Source organism: Micromys minutus (genome assembly GCF_963924665.1).
Source record: "Micromys minutus genome assembly, chromosome: 1".
Lineage (NCBI taxonomy): Eukaryota > Metazoa > Chordata > Mammalia > Rodentia > Muridae > Micromys > Micromys minutus.
The window spans coordinates 31777793-31800785 of NC_137969.1; the positions used below are offsets into that span (position 1 = coordinate 31777793).

Below are 22993 nucleotides of genomic sequence, written 5' to 3' on the forward strand. Positions count from 1 at the left end.
TTCTCAGACTTCTGGCCTCTGCGCTTCAGTATCCCTTTCTCTTAACACCCAGCTCCTTCAGCGATGGCCACAGGCAGCGCAGGGGCAGTACCAGAAGCAGAGCCAGTACAGCCCCCTGCCCATCTCTGGAGACAAGAAAGGTGCTTCCGTGGTCAGATGCTAATGGTCAGCCTGCACCTGTTGGCTTTTGCTTTGTGATGAATCTGAGTTCCTGAATTCTCTGCCCCTATGGGGACTCTATCTCAGCCTTTACCTGACATAACCTACCTCTCCACCCCCATTCCTCAAGTCTTCTGGCAAGTGTACTGCTCACTGTGGCCCACTGGCCCATGACTCAGATCTTGGCACTATAGTCCTTATCTGTTAGGGGTTTTATTTAGACCTTGAATTCAAAAAACAAAACAAACAACAACAACAAAAACCAGTCAGTCACTATTAACATACCTGCTTTGTGGTGGGCACCTATCCTGGTTTCTTTGAATGAGAAAACATCTGTTGGTAGGTGATGCGCCAGTGCACACGTCTAAAGTGCTTTAGTTAAGTCACATGGGAAGCCGTTCCCCAAGGCTCAGCTACAGGGTGCAGAGATAAACTGCTGGGTCACAGGGATGTGTGCTCTTGTCCAAGAGGTTCCAGGACAGTCTCTGTGACCTTGACCTAAAACCTCCTGCAACCTTTGCCTTCAATGTCCTCCCCTAGAGTCAGGGCCTAGGGTGGAGATCTCTAAGGCTCCAGGTCTGAAATGCCACTTCTAAAGACACTGAGGGGGCTGGGAAGCCTTGTGTGTGGTGCAGTACAGTTTTCAGGGTTCCACTCCTAACCAATACCACAAAGGGCAAGACAAGAGGCTCCAAGCTGTTGCTAGAGGTTGGTGGTTAGCCTGAGCTGACACCCACGTCAGGAGGTAGACATGAAGGTGGGAGGAAGAGAAAATCTAGACCTGGGGGACATAGAAGATATTCACAGACAAGGAGGGCGCTCTCTCATCAGTTTTCTCTGGGAGGTTTGGGGGGGGGGGCGGGATTCTGTGGTGAGTCCCATTTCTGATTGTTTTCAAACGTTTCCGAAGTTTTCCTTGTGATATAAAAAGGATGAGAAAATGATGTAGAAAAAGCTGTCAGACTTCACAACCATCTCAATTAAACTAGAGTGTTAGACTGTCCAAGACAGCTTGGGTCTGGCGGTATAGACCAGGTCCTGGGGCCCTGAACCTTTCTCCTCTTTGGAGGTACAATTGTTCTTTTGGACGTACAGCCAAGAGGTGGACTATGGCTTTCTTTCCTTGACGGCTAGAGGCTTCTTGGGGAGGACGGAGAAACAACTGTGGGTACTGTCACTGAAAGCCCCACTTTTCTTTCTCCCTTTGGGGCCTGAAGCCTTCTTGGTCTAATCTGTTCTTTCTTTTCCTCAGTCCCTTAGGTTTACTTGAGTTCAGTTGAAGAACCTGGCCGGCTAGCTCTTTGATTTCCTCCGGAACAAAAACAAGTGCCCTCCCCCATCTGGCTACCAGCTTGCTGTTAGAACTGGACTTTAGCTCCTGTCCTGGTCCATCACAACAGGACAAACATAGTAGGGAACCTGATCCTTCCACCCACGGTTTGTGCAGATCTCACAAGCAAAACAAACTTATTTTGAACACTGAGATCCTAGCACGCTGCCCTGATAATCATTAACCTGTGTCGTCGAGCCAGCCCTTCATAAGGCTCTGGGGACGACCAGCCAGCATGGTCCACTGCCCGCCGAGACACACAACCCAGCGAGCACTGAACACCGCACACGGCCATCTGCCCAGAGAGCTGTGACCACCATTGCTGCTACGATCTACTCAGAAAGTCGTGACCACTGAGCCACCGCCTGCCGCACCTGGTTGCGATGCCCGAGTTCCTAACTGTTGTTTCCTGGCCGCTCCTGATCCTCCTGTCCTTCCAGGTTGGCGTAGCCGCTGGAGCCCCCCAGCCATGGCACTGTGCTCCCTGCACTGCTGAGAGGCTTAAGCTCTGTCCACCCGTGCCTCCTTCGTGCGTTGAGTTTTCTCGGCCTGCAGGCTGTGGCTGCTGCCCGACATGTGCCTTGCCACTGGGTGCTGCCTGTGGTGTGGCCACTGCACGCTGTGCCCAGGGACTCAGCTGCCGTGCTCTGCCAGGGGAACCTCGTCCTCTGCATGCCCTTACCCGTGGTCAGGGAGCCTGTGTACCGGAACCTGCTGCACCCGCCACGAGCACCTTGTCCAGCTCCCAGCACGAAGGTACTGCAGGCCCTCTCTGCCTCTAGATCTCTTGGCCGGGACACACATGCTTCCTGGGCCAACAGAGGTCTATCCGGAACCTATAGCCGATAGGACAGAGGCACTCCAGGCCCACTGTGAGCTTTCAGCGACTGAGGGCCATCATTGTGCGGTCTCGATTGAGGAAACATCCCGGAAGGGGTGGTTCAAGCGCCCAGTGCCAAGTGGAGAGTTGGGAAGAAAGTACTGTTCTTGCTTGGTCTTTCAGTAGGGGTGGGGAGAGCTATGGGGCTGCTAGGTGGGTGGGGTGCTGGCGTAAGTACCTCACGCCTTCTCCTCCCGTGGGTCCTGCCCTTGGCAGTTCCAATGGCTGGAGGGTCCAGGAAGGTTTAGGATGGGAGCCCTCCCGCTGTCCCCAGGAGGTTTGCAATGCCCTTTGTAGCATATATCCTGCCACACCGTATGTGTTTCCCAGATGTTTACAGAACATAATGTGAAAATTTAGGCCCAAACCTTCACTTCCATTCATTGCTATAGACAAACAGTGTTTGATGTGTATGTTGCCTGCTAGGAGTTCGACAATCAGGCTCTTTCCTGAATTTAAGCACTGGTTTGTTTGTAGTAGGAAGCTCGGGAAATGCCTCTTCCTCTGCTCCAGCCCCTATCTCCCCATCTGGGCTGCATGCACTTCCCGTGTGGGGGTGGAGGAGCCCCCTGGTTCCATATTCTGACGGGAAGCTGAATGGCAAGCATCTGCCCCCTTTGAGGAAATGGAATTAGAGCTATCCCATAGTCCTTAGAAACAGGCTTCCCTATAAGTTGGGGTGGGCCTTCACCCTTGAGATCTGATATTGTCCTCTCTGTGGGGGTCTGCATAGGAGGTGCTTGGTGTGTAGGAAAGCAGGGCTCCCAGAGAAGAGGAGGATAGTAGTCTAGGTGGGGATGCTACATTATAGACCTTGCCTCTAACTAAATATACCTGTTACTGGGGTCTTACTAGATCCTTTTTGTGGGATGGGAAGGAGAGCTGAGGGGCCAAGTTTCACCAGTAATGGGCTCAAGCCTTGACCTTAGTTCTTGGTTTCTTCGGGGTTATATCCTATCTCACTCTCTCTGTCACAGGGCTCCCTTGTCTCACTCGGAAATATACCATTTTCGCAGAAAAGATTCGCATTGCTATTTGATAATTGTTCCCAAATGGTCACTAGTGAAAAAAGAGTCTGATTTCACCTGACCAGTATAGATTGGTCTTAAGGGAGTGGGCATAGGAGCGCTACCTCCAGGGGCCTCATGCGTCTGTGCGGCTTGCTTTCCAGAGGGAAAGGCTGCTGTGGCCTCCAAGGATGAGCTTACCGAGAGCCCAGAGATGACGGAGGAGCAGCTGCTCGATAGCTTCCACCTGATGGCCCCATCCCAGGAGGAGCAGCCCATCCTGTGGAACGCCATTAGCACCTACGGCAGCATGCGGGCCCGGGATGCTGCTGACCTCAAGAAATGGAAGGTGAGACCCTACACTCAGGTCTTCAGCTTTATCTAAGTGAAGAGGTTTGTCTAGACAACTTCTAAAGGGCATACCTACCCCCATCCCTGTGCATTTTTTGCCTCCTTAAAAACATGGCAAAATATACAGAGCAGAAGATAGGCCATCTTTAGTCTAGGTTTCTTTGTCACATTCAGCAGCTGTCACCACCATCCAGCTCCACGGTTTTGCTAGTCTTCAGCTGTGCAGCAAGAACACCTTTAGTTTACTGGATGGTTTTCAATTTGACCACTTGGGGGCGACAGAGAACCAAAGGTGGAGAGAAACTACCGCGGAGGCATTGAAGCTGTTAACATCCAACGCAGTGAAAAAACAAACACTGTTAGGGACACTGTAGAATTTCATCTGGAAATTATCCAGATAAGTGCCTTGCTCCACAATCAGCATGACATATGTCAAATGAAAGATTGGCTGTTTGAAAATCTAGGTATTTATGACGCTAAATTCCACATGCAGAGACCGAGCCCACCCTCTTTTTCTACTACAGTTCAGGTGCTCAGATAGCCAGGGTTAGGAAGCATTTTATACCATTGGCCAGGCTCTTGCCATCATGTCATTACGTGGGTGTCCACAAAATGCCACCGAGGGAGGATGAGAGTGTTCCCGTCCTTTATCTACACAGCCCAAGCCTGAGACCAACCTGTCTTGCTCACAGATGGGACTCGAGGCCTGGAGAGGGCATATTATTTGACCACACCCCTAGAATACCGTGACTTGGTGGTGGGGGATGCCCCTGCTCTGTCTCAGTCACTGTCTAAATGATAATTTCTCTCTCTTGCACTCATGCTAATATAAAATTATCCTTTTAGGAGCCCTGCCAACGAGAACTCTATAAAGTGCTAGAGAGGCTGGCTGCAGCTCAACAGAAAGCAGGAGAAGAAATCTACAAATTTTATCTGCCAAACTGCAACAAGAATGGATACTATCACAGCAAACAGGTAGGTGGCTTTGCAGCTATGTGTTCTCTCGTGGGCTAGCTCTGCTTGTCCGGATCCTTGTAAAACTTCATGATTATTTTTTATAAAGTCAGATGATTCATAGGCCCCAATTACATATCACAGGTAGCTCTATTAGGTGAGATCCAGCCCTGTAGCAGTTTGGAGAAGCTAGTCCTGAGAAAGAGGTAGTATGATGGGCGAGGAACACTTCAGCAAGTAGGGAGGACTAAACACTAGTGTGATGGATGAGGAGCACTTTAGTCAGTAGGGAGGACTAAACACTAGTGTGGTAAATAAGAAGCATTTTAGCCTGTAGAGAGACTAAGCATTCATGTGCTGAATGAGGAGCACTTCAGCCAGTAGGGAGGAGTAGGCATCAGTACCTTCACTCAGATCAGCAGAGTCGGGTGCTCCATATACTGATGTTCAGGTTTCAGTTCCTTGCAACTAGAGGAAAGGAACACAGTCAGTGTAGGAGACAGATGTCTTGCTTTCTCTCTTCCCACGAATAAAAACAAATTCGTGTTGTGTACTTTGTCTAGTAATAAATGAGATAGAAGAAGTCAAGGCTTAGTTTTGGTGAAACTTTAGAACTCAGGGAAGTGTGAGTTCTGGAATTTCACTGAGGACCAACTGAGGGCTAGCCCTAGCTATGTGATCGAGATGGTTATTCAGTGAGGCCTATTGCTGGACCACGGAGCAGATAATTGTCAAAGCAATTACCACCAAGTAGATATGGGAGGCCATTATCACATGTGCTGTACACCTAATGTCTCCATTGTTATGACAACCGAAAAGGCATCGGTATTGCTGAGTCTTAGCCAGTGGGTAGCTGTGCTGTGCCTGGCCTCACTGGGGGACAGCGTGGCCAGAGCGCTCACCTCCTGCTGCTCCTGACCTCGGTCCTGTCTTTGCAGTGTGAGACATCTCTGGATGGAGAAGCTGGGCTCTGCTGGTGTGTCTACCCATGGAGTGGGAAGAAGATCCCTGGGTCTCCGGAGACCAGAGGGGACCCCAACTGCCACCAGTATTTTAATGTACAAAACTGAAGGGAGTTTGTTTTCTTTCTCCTTGTTCACACAAAATATTTAAGTATATAGTATATTTATAGTCTGGAGCACACCATTTTATATATGTGCATATGTATATAGCCAGGAACTAGTTTTTATACTCCACATACTGCTTGATATATGAAGTTGGTTTGTATTTATTCACCATAAGTTTATTTTTTCTACACTCTTCTTGTGCTTGTTAATTTATATACCAGGAAGCTCTTCTCATCTCCATACATCTAAATACTGTAGGTCAGCTGTGAAAGGGCAGAGTGAGCACTGCCTAGAACATGCACAGGTCCATCGGAGGTGGGGAGCTTCCAGTGAGCTAAGGGAAGAAATATAGCCCATGCTCAGGGAGAGCTCCTCACCGAATCCCACAGAGCTGTGTCCGATGCACGGTTGTGTAATCAAAGCTGAACGTGGAGAGCTGCATCCGATACATTGTTAAAGACACATCTGGAATAAATATTCTACCTGAAAATACTGTCGTTCCTGTGGAATTCTGGCTTTGTCCTGTTCCCCTAGTCCGTTAGTCTTTCCCTTCACCTGACTCCTGGTCTGTGCTTTGGGGATAGATGGAGCAATAGATGCTTGTTTGTTTACAGAACATCTTGGTCTGACACTCTGTGACTTTATGGCCTCATTTCCAGGCAGTATCAGACCTCCGTTTGGGCCAGAGTAGAGATTCCCTCTCCCTTGGCCCATCTCCCTTTCTTCCCAGGGCCTCTCCTTAATACTCCTAAGCTTATTAATAAGCCCAGGTTTCCTCTAGCTGAAGTGCACATTCAGGGAAGTTGTCACTGGACTGTTTGTTTTGGAGACATGGTCTTACTCTGTAGCCCAGGTTAGTCAAGAAGTTCAGCAATTCCCCTGCTTCGGACTCTTACTCGGCCACCATGTCCAGCTGTTGGACAGCGTTTTTTCTCTAGTTTTCTCACCCACTCTGACCCACGATCCACTTTTGCCCCAGCTGGTTAGCAGCACACAGGACTCCCCTCTACTTTCCAGACCAGAGCCCTGGCTACAGCTATCTTCTCTCTCCACATTGCCTGTTTCCCAAAACTGACGCAGGAGGCTTTTCTTCCTGATGCTTTACCTCCCCCCCTCCCTTGCTGACTGTTTCTGGCCTTTCCCCATCTTTCCACAGCATTTGGTCCATCCCCAAGTACCTCACTCAGGCTGCCTAAAGCCCTGCCTACTGATATCTGACAGAGACACTGAAGCCTCTCCCTGTGGGTTACTTCCCCAGATGCCACAGTGTCCTCTGTCATCTGTATGGGACATCCTGGCCAGTGGTCTCCCTGCAGCTGTCCTTCTCTGGAGCTTCCAACTCCTTATCTAAACCCCAATCTATGGCTTCTCTCTTCTGTAGAACTCAGTGGTCCTCATTAAACTACAGTCAGTACTTATCTATGACAAAGCCAATCTAGACCCTAAAACTCTCAGATGCAAGGGCTTCTGGTCACTTAAACACAAATTGTGCTAGGACTAGAGCAAGGCCCTTAGGACCAAGTTAGGAAGAGGTTGTGTACCCTCACAGATACATTCAGAACTGTGTGTGATTAAATCTCTGGGTACCTCAGGGCCCTGTCTGCTGATTCATAAAATTGGCCACCCAGCTCATCACTTTAAAGTATATTTAATCTCCAAATAAAGTCAACAACAAAGTCATAATACAATAATCTTATTTTCAACCAAACACCTTTTTCTGGAAGAGGGGGCAAAACTTCGAGCAATGTCCACACCTGCCTCGGCGGTGTCATACAGCCTAAATGGTGTGAAGTTCAAACCATTCTAATGCTGTCATACAAAGCCACTACTCCACTGTCAGCAATCCTCCTGTCTCTACCCCTGTCCCACACCTGCATGTGCATGACCATACCTGGTTTTTAGTGAGGTGCTGTGTTCAGAACTCAGCCTCCATGTCCAAACAGCAAACACTTCACCCACTGAGCTGTCTCCCTAGCTCTCCCCACATCCCCGGGTGTTCCATATGTGTCCCCGATCAGCTCAGAGACCACTGCAGCTCCGCAACTGGTGATTTCTTCTGTAAACTTGCAGAAACCAGGATCCAGAGAATTGCCTCAGCATTTCTATCCCAAATGGATCCTGATTCAGTTTTCTAAAATGGAACCAGTCAGGCCAAAGAACCAACCCCAAGCCATTCTTCCTCAAAATAAGGGGTATTTAAGAGGAGGGGACAGCCTGAACCGCAGGCCTATTTATCTTGAGGTCTGGGCATTTTAAGGAAAACAAAACAAAACAAAACAAAAAAAGACTTTACAGGATACTGGTGTTCCAGACCTGAGCTTTCATGCCCTCAATGTTTAATAGATCTCTGTTACCCACCAGGGACTCTCTGCTGTGTTTGTTGACTCAGAAATGAGGACTTCCAAATAGTCATGTGGCAGCCCCACCTTCCAGTTCAGTGAATCCTCCTTTGGGTCTCCTGGTAGAATCATTGGAACCAATATCTTTAGGTCAGATGATAGCATTGTGGAGACAGGAAATAAATGGGCTGTTTGTAAAAGGCCCGAGTCTTCTTGTCCTCTGTCAGAGGTGACAGATGCATGCTGGGAGAAGGGAGGTAGTGGTGGGTACCAGCATTCCTGCATCTTTCAAGTCCTTGATGGCCACAGTTATGATTAACAATTTTTAACCCAAACTGAGTTTCTTTCTCTCTTGGCATTGTGGCACCAAACAACAACAACAACAACCCCCAAACAAAAACCAAAACAAACAAAAACCAAACCAGCCAGCCAACCAACCAACCAACCAAACAAACAAACAAACAAACAAAAAACCCCCAAAACATTGCCAGTTGAGCTTTGAAGGTATATTTTACTTTATTTTTTATTTACTTCTTAGATAGACAATAAGAAGTTGGTGGGAGAAATTGCTCACAGGTCAATGAACAGAGAAGAATGGGTAGACTTTGAGTCAAAGGCCTTAGCTAGTGGGCAGGAGGCTTATTCACGACTTTCCAGGTCTATAGGGCATCATTCATGGCTCAGACAGGTTTTGCTTAGTCCTATCCAGGAATAGTGAAGCTCCCTGGGTCTGTAGGACTGGCCAGGTGGATTTGTCTCTGAAATGAAGTAATGGATAGCAAAACACGAGTAATTCTCAGGCTTGCAAGGGTCTTTTCCTACAACAGCTTTCTATGGCCCCTCTATGAACACACCGTCGTTTTCAATCCTGCAATATGCAATCGTAACACAGTGATCAGAAGCACTACTCATAGCCTCTGCTTGGCTTGGACCTGCCGACCTGAGCCGCTCTAGAGTCTTCCCACTGCCGCCATCTTGGCGCTGCCCAAGGCTATTCCTGCCTAGCCCTTTGGTTTTCAGCCTGTAAATGTCCGCTCACCCCTGCAGGCTCCTACTGCCCATGCTGTGGCTGGATTAAGCACCATGGCGTCTTGTAGCAGTAAAAAAATAAAGATATCCACTAACCCTCACTATAGCTGGCATCATTGAGCATCAGAATCAGCTGGGTACGTTCATCTCAGCGGCAGCTGGTTCCATCTTGGCACCATGCCACGCTACCCCTAGGGACTCTCTGGCCTCAGCGGCAGCTGCCCTCCTTGCTCTCTGCCGCGGAATTCTGCTCACATTCCCAGCACCCTGGTAAAATCAAGACTCTAGAGATTCCATAAGCGCTGTCCTCTGGAGGACTCTACCTTTACTCCCACACCAGTCTGACCAAATCAAAGCTCCAGAAACTTGCAATTTAGCAATCTGATTTATCTCAGCAATTTATCTCAGTAAATTGCTCCACAAAACATCTACACAGTAAACTCAGATCCAAGTGATAAGATATAATCTGCCCACTTAGATAAGACAAACTGTCCTATAATAACTCATCCCTTAACCACCTGAGGATAATTAGAACCACACGGAGATGGTTCATTGTCTTCCTCCATCTTGCCTGCTCCCTCTCTTCGCTTCTCTCCCCTTTCCAAAACCCTGTTCCCGCCTTCCCTATTCACCACTCAGTTACAGGCCTTAGCTTGTGCCTGCCCTCCTGTATATCGACAGGGTCTGATAGAAAATGTCTCTGCTCTGCACTAACAGTTGAGCTGACTATCATGGGCTCCTACCTGAGGTCATGCTGTATACCCCCAGATCTCCAAATTACCACACAACCAAATGCTGTGGCTTCACAGTACTTAGGAAGTCTACTGGATGACTTTAAACATGATTCTAAAAAGGCAATTGGATTGATGTTATGGTCCTAGGACATACTTGAATTATTTTGGCACGGGACTGTTATTCTAAAGCCATAGTGACTGAAGCACTCCCAGCATCCTTTGGGGTTCTCCCCTTTGTCTGAACCTAGCCCACACCTCTTTTCCAAGCACCAATGGTAGAAAGGCAAACAATCTCAATTACATCATGTGCATGGGGAAGCTGCTCTGAAGACCAGGGACACCACATGGAAAGGCAAGGACCAGAGTGTCATGGAAACAACTTACTGACCTGCTTTATCTGTGTAGACAATTAATATATGCCAACAGAACCTACTGGACCTAGATATTCCTATGCATGTGGCTTCATGTTGCATGGGTACCAACAAAGACCGAGACAACTGTACCACTGAGACTCTTTTGTTAGAAATGGAATCAGCTATGGTATCTATTCATGTTCCTGATGTTTTTCTATGTCTAGAATATTTTGTCCTCTATGAACAATATCTTTAGTGACTCAAGACCCAGAAACAGATAAAAGGCTTTTTTTTAAATGATAAAAAACTTTATTTACTATTTATAAATACATTGCAAGACAAACTTTTCAAAAATACATTTTCCCCAAACACTTAATTAAAAAAATAAAGAAAAGCTGATAGGCAGGCAGAATGTCTTGAGATTCCGTTGTGCTCTCAAGGATAGGTCTGTACAGCACAGGTCCACCCCGTGGGATGCAGTACAGTCTCCTCACACCCTGTGTTGCCAGACCTCCTTGGCCTTGGCCTTGGGGAGCAGCCCAGCCTCCAGACACAGGCTCCTGTCCTTGGGCGTGTCTGTGGTTACATTACCTAGCATCTCTAACATTTTATCTAGGATTATCTAGTACAGATTCTATTATATTTGGGCTATGTGGTATACAATGTTAACAATGAAGAACATATTTTGTCTGCATATATGCATGAATTATAAAGAAAGTTTGAGAAGGAACCCCCCCCCCAAGATCAACAAACAGGTGATTCTCTACATGTTCTTACCAGGCCATTCCTCTTTCCTGTTTAGATAGAAAGATGACAATAAGTCTCCTTTTTGAAAAGCTGCCTCCCCTCAGCCCCACCCCACAACAAACTTTGAGAGGTTGGATCAGAAAACACTGTTTTTTTGGAAGTCATCAGAAGAACTTAGTGCACCATTATTTGTGACATCTCTGAACGTGGAGTCTGATATTGCTCCTCCCACTGGGGGCCTTCTGTTGGGCCAAGTCATCAGGAAGCTGCCTGACAAAGGAAGGTCCTTATCCTTGTCTTTACGGGCTCCCAGAGTGCCCTAGAACGTTCTTAGTCATTTTTAGTAAGAGTTCCCAAGTAGATACTTGCAGATACGGGGCCAGGCCCTTGGTTCAGAGATGGCACCACAAGGACCACAAGCCTCAGGAGTATGCTTTCAGATGTCCGGGTCACTGGGTTACAGGTTTCCCCTTCTCCACAGTGCCTGCACTTACTTGGAAAGAGGATTTTTCTATATCAGCAACAGAACCTCTGAAATCAAGAAGGCAGAGGGCCAGCAGCGTTGAAGCCATACTGGGTGGGTGAATTAGGGGGGAGATGGCATCCATGGCCTGGAGCACACAGTGATTTTCATAGGAAGCAACAGGAAAATTCAAACTGCGTTTTGTTGACTACCAGGGAGTTGAAAGATGATCAAGTTCACTATTTAAACAACCAGAGGCATTTCAGCAATCTGTCTAAACTTTGGGTTTTTTTGTTTTTGTTTTGTTTTTTTGTTTTTTTTTTGTGTGTGTGTTTTTGTTTGTTTTTTACTCAGTCCACCACAAAAAAAAAAAAAAAAAAAAAAAAAAAAGAAAGAAAGAAATATAAATCAAGGCTGTAGCCAGCTGCTGATCATATTGTTGGCAGTCTTTTGTGCAAAATAAGGCGTATTTGAGCTCCACGTGAACTAAAAAGAAAGAAAGAAATAAGACATACATTAAAATAATGACCTCCAAACTCCAAGCTCCCCCTTTGCTCAGCCCCTAAATGCTCAGTACGGCATTGTCAAAGGGGGTAGACATCAGTCTATTCTTTCTTAACAAATCATAGAACACCATCAGATACTTTTCTCATTAAAAACTGATACCCACAATTAGAATTACTTTCCCATCTTATAAGGAAAATACTCTAACTAAAACTGAAATCTTTTTTTTTTTTGCCTATGAAAATTGTCTTAAGAAAGCAAAGCATATTTATTCTCCATAATTCCTTCATTTACTGCAAGAACAAAAGAATGCTAAATATGATAATATTCTCCAAAATGGTGGTTTAGAATATCAATGTTACCATTAGATTTCTAAGATTTAAATAATCTCTTTAAAAAATCATACTAACCACAAACTTAAGGAATATTCTTATTAAAATTTTTCTTTACAACAAAATACAAACTCTGGACATTTCTAATTCAGAAACCAAATACCCTAGCTTCTCTTGGATGAAAACAGTGTGCCCCAAGTCCCCATGACGACTTCAGATAAAGTTTTAAAAACCTTCACAGTGCTTGCATATGAAATAGCGCATATTTTAAATTATTTAGGATAGAGCTCAGTGCTTTTGAAGCTACACAGATTCTGGTGTCTGTTCTTGATGGTGTGGTTAGGTTAAGAGCTTTCTTCTTCCTGGCCAGGGTGAGGGTGGGTACCTGGTGGCCATAGTTGCTCCTAGCAATTCCCCTTAGCCTCTACCACTTTCAGCAGGAGCTGACCCTGGGACCAATACCATTGGCTTACGTGGCACAGCAGCATCTACTGGCTCTGCACGTTGAGGCAATGTACGTCATCTTTCCCCTTGGTGTCATAGCCTGGCAAAGGCTGCCCATATTTGTCCACACACCAGCAGAAGCCCCGCTTTCTGCCTTTGGAAGGGCGGCACTGAGGGAGAGAGAGACAAGACCAGGACATGAATATCATGTGTACTGTCTAGTTTTATGTTAACAGAAGCTAGAGTCACTTGAGACAAGGAAACCTTGGTGGAGAAAATGTTCCCAGCAGATTGACAAGTTGACAAGCGTGTGCTACATTTCTTGAATGGTGACTGATGTGGGAAGAGGAGCCCAGCCTATCATGGCAGGTGGTCCTGGTGTTATACAGAAACAAGATGAGCAACCCATGGGGAGCAAACCAGTAAGCAATATTTCTTCATGGCTGCAGTTCCTGCCTTGAGTTCCTGCCCTGACCTTCTTCAGTGGTGGACTATGACATCAAGCTACTGACACTGTGGGTAAACTGGTAACCTAGTATCGTTCTACTGGGCTGAGGCAATATTATGATGGCCATCCATGTTTAGGTGGTGGTGTACATCCATACGCCTATGTGTGCTGTGACCTCTCTGGGGAAGTTGGAGAGCTTGCTGAGTTTTCCTTGCTTTGTGCTGTGTCTGGCTAGATCTCTCAGACCTTACATCTAGTCTCTCTTTAGTGGAAGTGTGCTGAACTAATCCAATCAGTGGGTTAGACAAGCTCAGTCTCCTGATGAAGACGGCTCTATGAACACCGGGACATGGGCTTACTATGATGAGCACTGTTTACTTTTGTCTTCTAGATTTATGCTGTGAACTACCTAATTAGAAAGCCACCAAGTGACGCATACATGCATCAGAAGAGGGGACACAGTCAGCAGAGAGTCATGTTGGGTGTGGTTCCTGGAGGTATCTGTGAAGCTGAAAACCCACCAAGCCAATGGGGACACCAGAAGATAATATCCCGGGGACCCCGTTTACCTGCTTCTTCTTATAGAACCCCTTCTTGTCACAGTTTGGGATGTGGACACCTCTGGGACTCAGCACATTGAGGAACTTCAGATGATTTAGTGTGTCCTCCATTTCTCTGCGGCAGGGACCCTGGGGACACAGTTATTGTTTTGACAATCTCACTATGGCCACAGGACCATCCCAAGAGTGTTCTGTGATGTGCCTCTCCAGGACATTCTACTTGAGACCTTCTCACACAAAGCCCCAGGATGATAATAACTATCACCCCCTGTCTCTTCTGCTCTCTCCAGAGTAGACAGAGGACCTGGAAAGTGGTCTAGGAATAGGCCAGGAGGCTTTGGAAAACCTAGTGAATAAAATAAAGCCAGCTTGGGGAACATCCATTTCTTCATCTGCAGAACCCGCCAAACACTTTACTAGTGTAGTTCAGCTTGAACCTCCCAAGAGTCTCTGAATGACAGGTGGGGCTTGGAAGGGAAAAGCTGCCCACCTATGAACCAGGACCCCTGGGACGTGCTGCATGGAGACTGTCTTGGGGTGTTTCCTTTTCCCCTCGCCCCCAAATAAGAGGAAAATTCCTTACATATTCTGTCTCCCGTTTAGACTCGGAGGAGAAGTTCTGGGTGTCTGTGCTCTGAGACTCATAGTCAACTTTGTAGCGCTGGCTGTCCCTGGCATGGCCTTTTTTGATGACATCCATCTTTGCATGGAGTGGATGGAACTTGGAATCAGTCACTCGGTGTGTGCTGGGGACAACCTGGCTTTCCACACTCCCAGCATTGTGGTCCTCCTCGGACTCACTGTTGTTTCCTGGGGAAGAACATGGGGTTAAGTAAATGGTTACTACTGACAATAATAATCTTGTCAGACGCAGGTGTCACACCTACAAGGCAATGCCATTTAACAATTCTTAGTAAAGAATTCTAGAGTACTGTATGCTGCACTGTGGCTCCTTTATGTTAGAACACCTTCTATTTGAAAGTCACTCCGTCAAGTGCTTTAACTGTATAGCTCCAAGGGAAGCAAGCTGGAGCTTGTCAAGCTCTTCCATGGATGAGAAAAGAGCAGTTTCCACCTACTACCAGCAGGGGGCAGCCATGCCCCATAGAATGCTGCTGTGGAGGTGCGTAGAAAACAGGACTCCAAATGTGCTTCAGCCCTGGGCACAGTTGTTGGGGGCGGGGTGGGGGAAACACGAGAAAATGTATTTCATTCTCTACCCATTGTCAGCAGCACACTGTTCTGGGGATTCCGTCATCCACCTGCTCTGGATTCATGTTAAATATCTCACTTCTGGGATGCAGAAGCCAGGCGTGTTCGGTTTATTTCTGAGGTGCTTGTGCATCTAGGTTCACTGGACTCTGTGTTTGGGTGCACGTTCTTGGGGGGGGGGACATTTTCCCCGACTTCCTTCAGCAGTGGAGCACACAGAATACAGATAGCACCAAAGTATCACCCACAGCTTAGGCCTCTAGGTGCCAAAGTGGAGGGGGAGAGAGAAGGGTAGGGGGAGGGGAGGCTGGAAGAAAAGCCTTCTGGCTCTCATAATCCAGGTGAGCCGGTCCTAATTGCTACCCAGGCTGGAAGGTTAATAGATTACTTGGATCTAAGTATGTGACTAAATTTGTGGTTGAACAAGAAGCCAGATTCACCACTCCATTTGTAGTAAGACCCACTGGGGGAGGGGGACCCAAGGCCAGATGACTGGCCCCCAACTCCCAACTCTGCACTTTATAAAGCTTCAGGTTCACACTTCACGTCATGGCCGGCCACGGAATTCCTTCTCTCCTGGGAAAGGGGTTTTAATAGCTTTCCTAGCATGGAGAACTAGATAGCTATCTTTCTGCTTCTGAATTTATTTTGTCTGGGTGCAAAGTGCAGGGCCCCAGCTGGCCTCTTCTTTACTTGGCCTCTCAGGAAATGCCAGGCTGAGGCCTCCTACCCACTAGGGAGATTGGGGCCTTTGGCTCTAGGCCAAGAAGAGCAAATGCTCCACTCTCTAGAAACTGCCAGAGGGTTGCAGATTCTCCTGTTCGAGGAACTGACCTGCAGGGTCCCAGGAAGGCCTGCTTGCTTAGAAGCCTCAGTTCCTTACCCCCCAAATAGCTAGCTCCCTGAGGTTCAGATGCAAACCCTTCAATGAATTCTGTGCCTTCTCCAACCCCAAATTCCTAGGGTCTAGACTAGTACCTGGGAGAGGAGATCCATAATTAAATTTGTAGATTTGATTTCAATTTGCTTTAATTTGTGTGTGTGTGTGTGTGTGTGTGTGTGTGTTTTAAGTACAGGGACAAAGAAAATGCTAATATGTAAATGGGCATATTTGTATTTATCTTTCAAGAAGCTGAAGTAATTTCTTAAAATTCCTTTTTTCCCCTCTCTTTTTGTTCTCCTTAGACTGCTGACTAGGTGAGAATTATGGTTCAGATTAAACAGGGGATAGTGAATTGTGTCACGGAACTAAAATTTTTCCTTCCAAGGATATTGAATCGACCAAACTCTTTTATAATTAAAGCTCAGATCAGTTTCTACTACAGCGTTCAATGGTGGTTACTGACAGAGGTCATTACGGCTTAACTCAAAATGACAATGCTGGTATTTCTTCAGATTGCTTTCGGTATACCACAGAATGCACTAGAAGTCAAAGACACACAGGCAAACGGCATGATTTTGCCTTTGCCTGAGTCAGCGAAACAGCTGGAGTCTTGCTTTGCCAGGAATCCAACACTCCTCAGGGATGAACATACCAGGACTTGCCTGTACTCCGGAGTGTAGGTCAGCAGCCACAGAAATCAGAAAGGGACTGTCTACCCAGCTAGCCTGGTCCTGGGGGATCGATCGCCACCATCTGCCAGCCGGGTGTGGGGAAACTGGAGAATTCTAGTCTGCAGATGTTCAGGGCAAGAACTTGACTCAAATAACTAAGTGAGACTGGCTAAGAATGCTGGCTATTTAGAGCAACAGCTGCCAAATCCATTTAAATCCACTTTTTTTCCCCTTAAAGGAACAATGAATGCCCTTAGAGTGGCCGCCTGCATGGTAGGGCTTGCACCAGGAAGGGTAACTGTTAAAGGTTTGCATTTTTCTCATTGGCGCTGCCCCCGCCGCCGCCCGTTGCTGCTGCTGCTGCTGCTGCACCTAGGTTGGATTAAAAAGACATTCCAGTCTCTGTTTTGGCAGGGAATCGGCCTGCACTCCTTGCGGTCTCTGAACCCAGAAGGCGCTGCAGAGCATAGGATGGTGCCTATGGGGTCAAACGGGGCTTAAACTCTATTGCAGCTCCCGGTGACATTGAGCAGTTCTTACATTTTGAACTTTAAGTGTTACAATCTCAAAGACATCAGTACTCTTAATTTCATCTCGTTAGGTTTTGGATTAAACTGGAACACAATCCTGCTTCGCCGATCAGCCCGTGCAGATTAGTATGTTTCAAGACAGGTACTGTTTCCAACAGTGTGCCTGCCTACAAACACCTTTAGGGTCCCGATCGGACCCGGGATTCCTACACTAGCTTCCCCGGGATAGACATGCTCCTTCTCAGTTTGTGAGGAACGAAAACCCATGTCCACAGCTGGACTACACGGCCCTAAACCCAGGTATCCCCGTTCAGCGAGGAGATTCTCCAGTGACCAGGATCTGTCCACTGGCAGTATCTTTTGGTATCCACTAGTCCTGCTATGGGAAATCTACCTATTTCCACAGAGAACATTTTGCAATTTACAAGAAAGCTGCACTGTGAGAACCAAGCAAGAGGAACGATGGCTTCGGTGCCTCCTCTGCCTCCCCGGGTCCATTTCCCAACTAAGACCTTCAAGATGAGCCACACCAAGCCTCTGAAGACACACTCCCTGCCAATCCTCGCTGAGTCCCAGAGAGTGCGCGCGGCGCACGTGGCAGGGGACAGCTTACCTGGAGCAGGTTGGGAAGGGAGATAGGTGCTCAGGCTACCGGCGGCGCTGGCGTTGGCGCAGAACCCGCGGCCATTCAGCAGCGCTTTCAGAGGGTACTGCTCCGCCGGCCGCGGCTGGCAGCGGAGGCCGGAGCCACAGCGCTCCGTGTAGACGCCGCACGCGTCGCCTTCGCGCAGCGCGCAAGTCAGGCAGCAGCCGCAGCCGGGCTCTCGCACCAGCTCCGTGCACGCGGGCGCGGTGGGCGGAGGCGCGCACTGGGCCAGCGCACGCGCGTCGCACGGTTCGCAGCGCACCACGGGGCCCGCGCCCACCGCGCCCGCGCCGGCCCGCGCCACCGGCGGCCCGCGGAGCAGAGTGAGGGCGGTGAGCGCAGCCGCCCAGAGCGCGGGGCGCGCGGGATGCATGGCGCCTCGGCGGAGGGCTCGGTGGAAGGGAGCAGAGTGGAGGCACGCGGGACGAGGCGGCGGGATGGGAGCAGCGAGCAATCAGGTCCTCAGCGCCTAGTCGCAGCTCTAAGCTCGCATCTGGGCAGCTCGGGCGCGCAGGCCGATATATAGAAGCCGGGGTGGCGGAGGACACGCCCCGGAACGGCGCGGGTGGGGGGTGGGCCAGCGCAGGCTCCGGGGCCCGCGCCTCCCGGCGAAGCGGGACGGAGGACGGGGGCGCGCTGCGCGCGTCTTCACTGGGCACCTGCTCCCTGCGCGCACGCCCTGGGCCACTTCTTCGTCTCCGGTAAAGGCGGGCGCTGCAGGCTATTTTGCTGTCTCTGGAGTCCCAGCCACTCCAGGGGCTCTAGTCCCCCCTTCTAATGACTCCCAGCCAACTTGGAGTCCCGGACCCTGCAGCCCCTCCCCCTGGATGCCTGGCTAAGCTGGCCTTTCCCGGGCTGGTTTAAGTCTGGAAAGCTGTGGCGGGCCCATTCAACTCCTGTGTACTTTGCAAAGTTTCTGCAATGGAATTCCTCTTGTAGGGTATGTTGCAGCAGTCATTTCCCAGCGAGAACGCGCAGATCACATTGGAGAACCTTGGCGCTCGAGTTTTAAATCTGCACCTTGGGCCACTTGAAATACCAGAGTCTCACACCGCTCAATCGCACGTTGACACATACAGGTTCAGAGGATTTGCTTTTCAAAGCGGTCGGGACTCGGATACTTAAATACTACTTGTCCTTTCTCAGTTAGCAGAATGGGCAACGGGCAGTGAAGGCAGTTTTGTTTTTTTTTTTTTTTTTTTTTTTTTTTTTTTTTTTTTTTTAAGCGAGAAGTTCCACTAGTTAGCGTTTGGTAGATCTTCTTAGTTAGAGGATACAACTGCGTTAAAATAACTACTGAGACACTGAAGAGGGTGCCACTGAAGTGTGATTAATAGCCAAGCAGCCCTAACATGGACACTGTTCACAATCATTTTTAGTCACCGTTGGACCCCTGTACTAACTTCTGATGCGCTCCAGTGTAGACTGGAATTCTTGCAAATCTGCTCTTTCTGAACGCCTGGAAGAGGTGAAATCCAGGTGCAATAAATAGCGCTGCTGAGTTCTCTTGTGCCATCTCTCCAAAGTCTGCGCGCTCCTCCTCTTGGTGACCAACAGAGGACGCTGCTGGTCTAGAATTGAACTGACTGAACTTCGTGGCTTATTCATTTTTAAACAATTCGTAGATGAGCTGTGGGAACTTGAGAGACCAACTTAGAAGGAGACTTTCCTGGATATCTTTGAATTGTTGGTTACCATAGGGGCCGGAGAGATTGTCTTTGGGAAGACCTTCAGAATTTTATGCAGGAAGCAAAAAAGGCGATCCCCTCCCATATATCCCTCCGTCTATCCTGTGGCTTCTGGTGAAGCTGACATTCATCCACCCATGTGTCTTTATATCTTCCCGTATCTGTGGCTCTCGTCCCATATAGTATATTCCCTTTAAAAATTATGTCTTAATTTTACTTAAAATTAGTTCTCCATTATTTGGTACTATCAATAAGAATGATAAAATTTAGACCTTTACAAAGGAAAAAAAAAAAAAAAAAAAAGATCAAACACATGAAGGCCAGGGCTACATGGTAGCCGGCCAAGGCACAGCACCCCCATTTTTGCATTATTTCTTCCCCATAGAGCTTAGGTCGTGGCTAGAGTTTACACAGAAAGTGTCCCAGTTGTTCCTTCTTTTCTCCTAAGGACTAAGGCTCAAAAAGGGAGCCTCGGATTTCAGTGAAAAATTGAAAGAAAACTGAAAGAAAAAAAAAATCCCCCAGGGTTACACTTGTTCTTAAAATAGCCACAGAGGCCTTGAGTCCACAATTAGAACAAGGTTCAGTATCAAAAGTGATTCTAGATGTGGCAGGTCTTTCTCTGTTCGATACAATGTTACACACAGAACCAGTCTAGCACTTTTACTCAGCTTTATCATCAGGCTAGGAGACTGGGGAACGTCTAGAGGGAATAGCTTCTTGGAGAAGATAAATCGCCTTGGGTCTCTTCACAATAAACTGAGCCCTTCCTGTTCTTCCTTTGCAGTTTGAGAAATGGGCGCTTGTTCCAGGTGGGACTCCTAGGGGGCGCCAAAGCGCCGGGCCTCCACCAGCGTTTACTAGCGTCTTAGAGGTTGCACAGGATGGGTTTCTGTGTTTTATATCGACTGTCATCCCGTTTATCACGAAATCTTGCCCCAGCCACGTACACCCATGGCACGGACACGAGGAGACCTTTGCTTTAACATTTTAGCTGCTTTCTTTTGACAGAGCTTCAGGGCACCCTTTCCCCCCACCCAAATAATTATTTCAAGAAAGATTTAGATGGGAGGAAAACATAAATTTTATGCTGACATGATGGTTAATGATGTCAAACTTTAAAACTGGTGTTTGTGGTTATGGATGTAGCACATATAGTGGGGAAGATGGGCTCCCCTATGATGGCACTTGGCATTCAATTGACGAATGACAGTGGGTCGGAATCTCACCTTTGTTTACCATATTGATCTTTCCTTTTCTGCTCAGAGCTGGCCAGTCAAGTAGAGAGCCTCAAGTCCTTAGCACTGTGGACAGCAGCCATTAGCTCCACATACCCCTAGGAATGTGACTTATTCCTCCTGACCATTACTGGCCTTTGGTTAGACGGTCCAGACTCCCAGGGGCAGGTGATGTTCAAGATCTAGTTCCCAGGACTCAGTGTGACTCAGCCTAAAGCTTAATTAAGATTTCCCTCCAGGGTAAGGTGGTTTCAGGGAGCTTCATCTTCCCTCCTTCAGGACATCTGCTGACTGAACCTCCCAGAGTTACATATTCCAGACTTTATAGGGACCATTAACTGCCAAAAGTCATCGTTAATAGCACTGCAGGTAACATACCCAAAAAGCACCGCTAAAGCCAGATACAGGCTGTCCAGAGGAAATCAACAAGAGACCAAAGGATCATGTGTTGTGTAGCCACAGAGAGAGCAGAGGCACTTCACGAGTGTGCTGCTGTCCCAGCAGAGGAAGAGGAAACCTGTTCAGGTGGTCAGAACAAACTTCAGAGCAGTGTTGCTGGGATTTGAGCCTCAGCAGAAGGGACATAGAGAAGCATGACAGTATTGACCTTGTCAGGTGTACCTGGGAGTAGGTGGTATTGGAAGGAGGTTGGGGACAGTTTGACAGTTTGGAGGTTGTGGTGGTTTTCTGCACATATGTCTGTGTGAGAGTTACAGACAATTGTGGTATGCCAGGATTTGAACCCAGGTCCTCTGGAAGAACAGTCATTGCCTTTAAGCACTGGGCCATCTCTCAAGCCTCCACAGCTGGGTCTTAATGTGGAATTTCTAAAGCAGGAGCAGGGGCTGTCTCTGAAATCATTTCCTGTCTTTGTTTTCCTTTCCCCCACTGGGCTGCCTTGTCTGCCTCAGTAGGTGAGGCCCCCAGTCTTACTGCAACTTGCAATGCTAAGGCAGGTTGATATCCTTGGGAGGCCTCCCTTTTTCTGAGAAGAAGGGGAGGAGGGATGGATTTGAGGAGTGAGGTGAGACGGAGGGACTTGGAGGAGAAGAGGGAGAGAAAGCTACAATCAGATGGTGAATAAATAAGTTAATATAATAATGATAATAGCAATAATAAAATAAAGAAAATGGCCCCACAGGCTTGCTGGAGTATGTCTGGCCTTGCTGGAAGAAGTATGTCTGTCACTTGGGGTGGGCTTTGAGGTCTCAGAAGCTCAAGCCAGGCCCAGTGGCTCTTTCTCTTTCCTGATGCCTGTTGGTCCAGATGTAGAGCCCTTGGCTTCTTCTCCCACATCTATTTTAAGCCAATATCCCACAATGCTTTTTTCCATGGAATAATGGATAAACCTCTGAACTGTAAGCCAGCCACAATTAAATGTTTTTGTTTTTTTTTATAAGAGGTGCAGTGGTCATGGTGTCTCCCTAGCTCAAGGGCCTCTCACTGGCCAGGTGAGAGGCTTGGAGTTATTTAACTCTTTGTGAGCCAGAGAGAAAAGAAAATAATGAAAGAGAGAAAGTAGACATATAGATACTTAGACACATACTTTGGCTGTGCCTGACCATCTGTTTCATCATTTCTACAAATGTTTATGCATACTTACATAATACACATATACCACCACACATATATATGTACATACATATAGACAGACAGATACATATATACATTTGTTGGTTGGAGCAGAGCCCCAAAAGCCACACTTTATTTCTTCTCTATGGCCTTTTTGATACCTTCTTAGACAAAAGTTCTTTATAAAATTACCTCGTAGATGAAATGTTACACAAAAAGGGAAGTTATGGAAAAATGTTGAGAGTAAGTTCAAAGCAATGTTTCATTTCATAAGCTCATTATAAGTTCAAAGCAACAGTTTCACATAGCCCTGCTTTATCATAGCACACACCTGTGGCTTCATCTTGAACCTGACCTAGAATGAATGTTTTCCCTTGATCACAAATATGTCCTAAGTCTATTTGTCTTTTCAGTGTAATTGTGAAAGCTCACTGTACCCTTTATTATATAGCACTCACTTGCTATTGTATGAGAATGGGGCACATTCCATCTTTGATTCTGAATGCACATGTCACGGAGCCTGGCTTGTCTGTTTAGTCATCACATGTTTTGAAGTGCATTACGTATATGTGATGATTCTTTTGTAGAGTGAGGTTAAGGATACCTCTTGTTGCATCTTATTGAGTATTCGTGCCTCATCACAAATCACATCATGACATCAACATGACTTATTATCATGGTGCTGGGTAGGGGGTTCACTGGCTGACCTTTATTAAACTTGAGCCAGCTCCATCAAATAAATCAGTGACTGTATCATCTTTTTATTTTTTATTTAGTCTGCAAGAGTTAGTGTAAGCCTAGAGTCATTAGATCCATTTGAATGTTTCTGAAATCACCGAGGAACTTTTAGAT

The 22993-nt window shown here is 47.4% G+C and overlaps 2 protein-coding genes across 2 annotated transcripts; one reads left to right on the top strand and one right to left on the bottom strand.

The window, feature by feature from the left end:
• Positions 1 to 1872: 1872 nt before the first annotated feature.
• On the top strand, positions 1873 to 5751 carry IGFBP1 (insulin like growth factor binding protein 1; the record flags this gene model as incomplete). Its single annotated transcript, XM_080910538.1, has 4 exons — positions 1873 to 2245; positions 3541 to 3725; positions 4574 to 4702; positions 5620 to 5751. 4 exons carry the CDS (start codon positions 1873 to 1875, stop codon positions 5749 to 5751), a joined length of 819 nt encoding a protein of 272 aa, XP_080766664.1.
• Positions 5752 to 10498: 4747 nt separating this feature from the next.
• Positions 10499 to 18117, bottom strand: IGFBP3 (insulin like growth factor binding protein 3). The gene is made up of 5 exons (XM_080921102.1): positions 17611 to 18117; positions 14285 to 14511; positions 13711 to 13830; positions 12723 to 12863; positions 10499 to 11899 (listed from the first exon to the last, which is right to left on the bottom strand). Exons 1-4 carry the CDS (start codon positions 18014 to 18016, stop codon positions 12738 to 12740), a joined length of 879 nt encoding a protein of 292 aa, XP_080777228.1. The 5' UTR covers positions 18017 to 18117; the 3' UTR covers positions 10499 to 11899; positions 12723 to 12737.
• Between the last annotated feature and the right edge of the window lie 4876 nt (positions 18118 to 22993).